This window comes from Electrona antarctica (assembly GCF_951216825.1).
Source record: "Electrona antarctica genome assembly, chromosome: 1".
Taxonomy (NCBI): domain Eukaryota; kingdom Metazoa; phylum Chordata; class Actinopteri; order Myctophiformes; family Myctophidae; genus Electrona; species Electrona antarctica.
The window spans coordinates 18,377,427-18,384,926 of record NC_136806.1 but is presented as its reverse complement, the minus strand read 5'-3'; the positions used below and the strand labels follow the sequence as shown (position 1 = coordinate 18,384,926).

The 7,500-nt window shown below is 45.1% G+C and overlaps 2 protein-coding genes across 2 annotated transcripts in view; one reads left to right on the top strand and one right to left on the bottom strand.

Moving 5' to 3' along the window:
• The window catches only part of ebf1a (EBF transcription factor 1a), a gene marked incomplete at its 3' end in the record, with an annotated part of 12,880 nt that extends 9,012 nt beyond the window's left edge, over window positions 1-3,868 (top strand). Inside the window, exon 6 of the mRNA XM_079501929.1 lies at window positions 3,796-3,868. Within this exon, the coding sequence (XP_079358055.1) occupies window positions 3,796-3,868 (73 nt within the window). The remainder of the gene's footprint in view (window positions 1-3,795) is intronic.
• adrb2a (adrenoceptor beta 2, surface a) overlaps window positions 1-7,500 on the bottom strand; it is a 237,335-nt gene that overhangs the window by 134,859 nt on the left and 94,976 nt on the right. The gene's annotated exons all lie outside the window — the stretch shown is intronic.

Genomic DNA, 7,500 nt, shown 5'->3' with positions numbered 1-7,500 from the left:
TTCATACAACAGATGCACAGCGCTCGTATACTTCGTCATCGCTGTGCACCATCCACAACAGCTGCAGCCTGCCTGGCCTCACAGCACATTTGTAAATAAACCGATGGACAGTATAACATACTTTTTCATATTGTAGCTGTCAGGTATTTTATCCTTTTAGCTCACAGCGCGTTGCATGGTGATGTCCCCAGATGACAGTGAAGTGACAATACCATTTTAATACCTCAAAAAAATAAAACAAAACAAAAACAGGAAGAAATAAAAAAAGACTACTCCTGCATGAAAAGTAATCGACAAATTTATACTATAAAAACTGGTCAAACATTGGCTAAATTGTCAAATAAGAGGCACACTTTGTGGAAATAGCTGAAAATAGTTACAAGCTCACTATTTTCACAATATTCATCTGTGGAAGCGTGTCATGAAGCCACATGTGTTCATTGGAGCTCCCTGCAGCCAAAGCAGGAGGCTCCCAAAACTAACTATCACAAAGCCTGATCCAAACCCTTACTTCAACCAAAGTAACCATGCTAACCATAATTACAGTAACGGTGCATAACCTTATCTAAAATGAAGGAAACTAACCCTCTAAACCTAGAGCCTATAACCACAACCACAAGTTAAAGCTACTGTATAATGAAGCACTTCGACGGGGTCTACATTTGGATCCGTACGATATGCACGAAATGTTTCATAAGCTACACTACAAATATTATCAGCGACTGTGACTTTGTAGGACACATATGAAACCTTTTGGGAACAAGGATGTTTTTCAATCGGGACATCCTCGCTGGCCATAAACACTATCTACTGCCAAAAGAACAAAGCCATAATTCAAAGAACCAAACGATTATTCTTTACAGCGGTTTCCTCTCGTTAAAAGGAAAGGCATGCGTAACATACTAAAACAATGACCTAGGAACACTATGCCTCCTTGCTGGTCATGATGATGATGATGATGATGATGATGATGATGATGATAATCAACATGTTCTTGTATCACAGCAACTCCATTTGCAACATAGCCCTGTTAGAACTTAAAAATCACACCCGTGTGAAGTGAGGGGCGCTAATATATTAAAGTCTAACTTATGTTGATAAGGTGATGTAATGGTGATGTAAAACAAACGGTGCCAACACATTCTCTTTATTGTTAATGCCATTTAATGTTTGTGTTAGGGACAAGATGACGTACATTTTCCCTCCATTGTCAATGGCGTTTTTAAAACAAACATTGAACTAAAAACAAACATTAAACCTGTATATAGGAGGGGCTAGCACCCCTCAAAAATAACAAAAGAAAAAGACACGTACCACTCCAAAACTAATGTTGTATGGTCCTAGCACATTTTGAAAAGCAAGGTTTTGATTTTGAATACGGTAGACCCATGTATCAACTTTTATTAACTACATTAATTTCCAGTTGTCTATGGGCAGACATTCAGACAAACAATTGTGTTTAGAGAAGTTGTTAAAAAACACATTTATGTGGAATATAACTTTTGCCTAATTTAAAAAGTTTGACATAAAAATAATCCAAGAATACATACTTTCACACTTTGAAAAATTACATAAAAGCAGCAACAACACCCATTTGATTCATACAAGTTAGAAAAGAGGGAGAGACTGTGTGTGTGTGTGTGTGTGTGTGTGTGTGTGTGTGTGTGTGTGTGTGTGTGTGTGTGTGTGTGTGTGTGTGTGTGTGTGTGTGTGTGTGTGTGTGTGTGTGTGTGTGTGTGTGTGTGTGTGTGTGTGTGCACGCGCGCATGCGTGCATGTGTGTGCACGGTGCATGTGTGCGCGTGTGCGTGGAGAGAGAGGGACCAGGCTAAGAAGAAAGAGAGTCATGCTTTGACAATATATATTGTAAATATGTGTTGTTTTCACAAAATCCCAAGGCACACCTGGTCCTGCTGTCTCCCGGCACACCATTTGGGAACCACTTATGTAGAACACTCATAATCACAAAAACAAAAGAAGACTTTGCCTACTCGCCTCAAAAGACCTAAGGCAGTGGAGAAAATAAATTCTTTGTTTCAATGTGGTCTTTCCAGGATAGCAGATGGTCTATCTATTGTTACACCCAAGAATTTGTCTGAAAATCCGTTAGATTTCTTTCATTATGGATGACAATAGGAACTTTATAAGAGTCAGATGGGGAACCAAATTCAATTTCTAACATTGTCTTTGTGTTAATCACAACCGCGTTATTATCACGCCACACCATCGTCTGACAAACTTTGGCATTCCACGGTCGTTGTTTTGGTATTTCAAGCCACATTATACGCTTTTTGAACATTAGCATCCTTATACTGGTAAAATGTACTTGAGCTCACAATGCGCTTACATTTATGGCATGGTCACTTGGATAGATACTGGACCATTGTTTAGTACTATACCTCAGTGGAATATTTTTGCCCCAGTAACTATACCTCAGGCTCTGGAACAAAGCTGGAATTAGGTTCCTGCTGTTGAAAAGGAGATAAAGTTCATGAGTTCCAAGTTCCTCCACTCGGCTTTGATTTATCTATAAAGCACAAGGAGCGACAGATGGTACTGTTGGAAAGCTGAGAGGGAGATAGCATAAGAGACCGTCGCTATAGGAGAGCTGAGAGGGAGACAGCGTAGGGGACACAGACAGTAGAAAAGCAGAGAGGGGGCCTGGGCCGTGGCTCAGCAGTCCAGGCACCTTGTCTGGTAATCCAGTCTGGCAGTGTGGCGCAGGTTCGACTCCCGATACCGACGGCCTTTACTGCATGTCACCGCCCCATCTCTCTCCCAATTTCCTGTCAGCCTGTCTATCCCTCTATAAAAATAAAGGCGAAAGCCACAAAACATTAAAAGCAGAGAGGGAGACGGTGTAGGAGAGACAGAAGAGAGAAGCACCTTTTTGCCGTGATGTCAGCACACAACGAGCTAAAGAGAAACCTAGCTATATAATCATCATCAGAGGCTCCCATTCCCCTCTTCTGTTCCCCTCAAGTCTTTCCACGTTTTTTTTCCCCTGGTTGTAAATGATAAAAGGTAAATCGACTGGATTCGTATAGAATTGTTTCCAGTCATTCCGACCACTCGAATGCACTTCACAATGTCCTTCACATTCACCCATTCACACACACACACACACACACACACACACACACACACACACACACACACACACACACACACACACACACACACACACACACACACACACACACACACACACCGCAACGGCAGAACACTGTTACACATTACTCATTGATGTGGTACACGGTCGTTCACTTCACACACACCGACGGTGGAGGCACCCTTAAGCCAGCATTATGTTATATAAAAATAGCAGATCAACAAGCTCATAGAGCTCGTAGGTCTGCTTTTTTTGAAAGAAAACAAATTGTGAAAATCCTTTCAATATATATTATTTCAGAGTGAACATTTTTAACGCAAATCTGGGGGGGGGGGGGGGGGGGGATCCGCGGCCAAATACAGATAATTCTGGGTGTCCTTAACATGAAAAAGGTTGAGCACATAGAAACATAGGTTTTTCAGAAAACCGTTAGCGTCTAAATGGATTATAACCTGCCCCATCGGGAGCAGTTCGGGGTTCGAGTGTCTCTTGCTCAAGGACACTTTAACAAGCCGCCATGCAGGAGGAGCTGCAGGCGATGGAACCGGGAACCTTCCGGGCTCCCATGGCGACTGGCTATAGCTGCCCAATCTATAGACTGTTGTCTTATACTGCCTTCCAGTGTTGTTCACTAAATGTCACCGTGTGTAGTAACCAAACCTTCTCTGCCTCCCCGCCATGCAGTCGATGCTGTGACAAGAAGAGTTGTGGCAACAGGAACGAGACGCCGTCCGATCCCGTCATCATCGACAGGTAAGAGAAACCTCGGTCTCTCTCTAGCCTCCCCCCGAACACTGTCATACCAATGTGTATGTGTATGTTTTCCTCTGTGTGCAGTATATGTGTATACGGTATAACCTACCACAGTATATATGTGAGTGTGTCTGTATAGCAGGTACTGCATTCAGGAGCCTCTCTGCTTTGGTGAGACAGGAACTGAGAAGCAAATTAATTTACATTTACAAAAATAAAGATAAATAAATGGGTCAGTTGCCTCATATCCAAATGAGGTGACATGAGGTAGAAGTTGCTGTGAATATTTGCCACTAACTTGAAAAGCAACCATATTGACTCGTGTATGAGTACAATTGCAGTAACTCTTGCCCTAGCTGGTGTGTGTGTGTGTGTGTGTGTGTGTGTGTGTGTGTGTGTGTGTGTGTGTGTGTGTGTGTGTGTGTGTGTGTGTTGTGTACTGTACTGTACAACAATAATAAATCTCCTTGTGGTGGGTGTGGTACCACTGGTCGTTGTTATTCACGTGTGCACGCGCGTGCGCGCACACACACACACGCACACACACACACACACACACACACACACACACACACACACACACACACACACACACACACACACACACACACACACACACACACACACAGTGTCCACCCTTTGCCTGCCGACCATAAACAAACTCTCACCCAAGCTGTAGTTCACATGATTTATGATCAATCAGGGTAAAGAAAAGCCCTTCAGATTTATGGCCCGTCCATCACAGAGCTGTGTGTGTGTGTGTGGTGTGTGTGTGTGTGTGTGTGTGTGTGTGTGTGTGTGTGTGTGTGTGCACACACACACGCACTTGCATGTGTGAGAAGGAAAATCGTTGGTTGACACTGAAGTGATTGTTTATAGCGTTGAAGTGCTCAGGTTGTTGAAATACCGATGGCTCCAATCGCTCTGAAACCCTATGACAGACGTAGAAGCTTCTGTATATTTTTGTACGTATGATTTGAATAGTGTGTGTGTGTGCGCGCGCGCATGTGTGTGTGTGTGTGTGTGTGTGTGTGTGTGTGTGTGTTCTGTGTGTGTGTGTGTGTGTGTGTGTGTGTGTGTGTGTGTGTGTGTGTGTGTGTGTGTGTTCTGTGTGTGTGTGTTAATGAGGCGGTGACCTGTACAGTCAGATGAACACAGCTGTCCTGTTCTCACTGCGGCTTTGTCAGAAGTCGCTCTCTCTACCTGTGTGTTTGTATGTGTGTGTGTGTGTGTGCGTGTGCGTGTGTGTGTGCGTGTGCGTGTGTGTGTGTACGCGTGTGTGTGCGCGCGTGTGTGTGTGCGTGCGCCAGCCCTGTTCCGCTTCAGTGATGCGTAAGGCCTCACCTCAGCGCCCTCGCAGACAGCTGCATCCAACCACGTGGCCTCGCCGCCTCAGTCAACAACTCGCCTGCCTGCCTGCCCGTCACTCTGTGCACGTGCACGCGCACGTGTATGTATATGCGCACCGCCTGCGTGCACCTCTCCATGTTTTTCGAGGGGCGCTATAGCCCCTCCTATATACCCAGCTTTTGGTGTACGTTCACAAACTTTGTCCTACACAGATTCACAAATTCTACACAGAATCTTGTTCACGAGAATTGTATAGTGTCTGCAGACATAGTGTCCCTCACCTCATAGTGTCCCTCACTTCACACAGGTGTGATTTTTGTCTTTGCATATACTTCAAATATATACTTCATAGTCTCTCCTCCTTGTGTGTGTGTCTGTGTGCGTGTGTGTGTGTCTGTGTGCGTGTGCGTGTGCGTGTGCGTGTGCGTGTGTGTGTGTGTGTGTGTGTGTGTGCGTGCGTGTGAAGAATATGATGGAGCCCATAGTTCAATAACTAATAACATATATTTGATATTCTAGTGTGTTCCTATGTTTAGTGATTTAACTGTTTGTCACCTGGGAGGGTCTGGCCTGGGAAGCTTTGTGTCCGGTCACCACCCCAGGGTAGCCAACTAGTGTGAGAAAGCAAATGGCCTTATATATTCCATGGTTTTCAACCCTTTTCATGTCAAGGTCCATTATTTATTCTGCATTTGGAGCCATGGACCATGCACCATTTGATGACATTTAGCCTCTCAGACCCAAAACTTTATTTTGTGGTCATTGGATAGGTTTGTGTCCACAATTCTATGCTGTATTGATGTGGTATCATAGGAGAGATAGTAGGCAAACATTTATCAAAATAACAATTCTTCTACATTCTCTATTTGTGTATAGACTGTGTATATTGCAGATGTTTAACAATAATTTAACTCTTGAGAGTGTAAAATGTACCCGTATGGGACCATTTGGTTACCAACTCTCCATCATTTAGTTGGGGACCACTTGACATCCCTTCAAGGACCACTGGTTGAAATTCACATTCACAAATTCACATTCTAAAGATACAGTAGAATCTCAGCTCTGTGTGTGTGTGTGTGTGTGTGTGTGTGTGTGTGTGTGTGTGTGTGTGTGTGTGTGTGTGTGTGTGTGTGTGTGTGTGTGTGTGTGTGTGTGTGTGTGTGTGTGTGTGTGTGTGTGTGTGTGCGCGCATCCTGGATGCAATAGGGTGTGGGGGGGGGGGGGGCGTTGGGCTTCGTCCTCAGTGCCACACTGAACAACAGGGATAGCTTCGTCGAGGCAGATCTGCAGTCTGTCTGTATACGAGCGAGCGAGCACGCGGCCTGCGTCTGCGTCGTGTTGTTGCGGCCAGAATTCCCCCGACACCGAAAGGCTCAGGTGTGAGGGCCGTGTTAACGAACAACAAATTAGAACAGGGAGGAGGTGCGGGGTGTGGGGCGGGGGAGGGCATAAAAAAACAGCAATACCTCTCTTTTCCTCTCCAGCGAACACAGCTTCTGGACAGGAAAATAGGTCAGGTGAGAGGAGGTTCCAACAGGGGGGGTGGGGGGGGGGGGCTGGAGGGGCGGCGAAGACAGAGAGGAGGAAGAGGAGGTAGAGGACGAGGAGGGCCTTCTTCGTGTGCTCATTTGGTGCAAATATATTCCTTGACAGTTGTAATAATCAGGCTTCCATAAACAAACAAACAACTGCGAGGGTGAAACCGACTCAATTACCGGTGAGGTTCCCCCATCGTTCGCATTCATAAAGAAATACCATCAGCGGACCCCCTTTTCTCCTCCCTTGAAGTTATTTAGTTCGTTAAACAAGGGCTCGTTAGCCCTCTGCTGTTTTCGCTGGAGATGATTAGATTTTACAGCCCTAATTAGGCGGGCCAGCTCTAACTCTTCTGGAAGAGTAATGGGTCTGATTGCCTAATTAGCTGCCTCTCGTTAAGATGGGGGGGTGGGGTGGGGGGAGAGAAACAGGCCACTGCAGCAAAACCGCAGGAATGAGGAAAAATAAAGTCAGCTAATGAGAAACTTATTTGATTGTTAGGAGAACAAATCTGGTACAATGTGGATCAGCAGCAGTGCTCTGGGTCCTGTCGTCTTTCAAAAGAGAGAGAGAGAGAGCTCTCTCTCTCCCGCTGTCTGCCTGTCCTCTCTCGCCCACCCGGTGCATGTTCCTTCATGTTCGACAAAACATGTTTGGACATTAAAGACTCCACCAGAAGCCACACGGCGGAGATTTTAATTATGAAACGTGTTTGTTTAGTCTGTGATAGCGAAATAGGCACCCCATCCT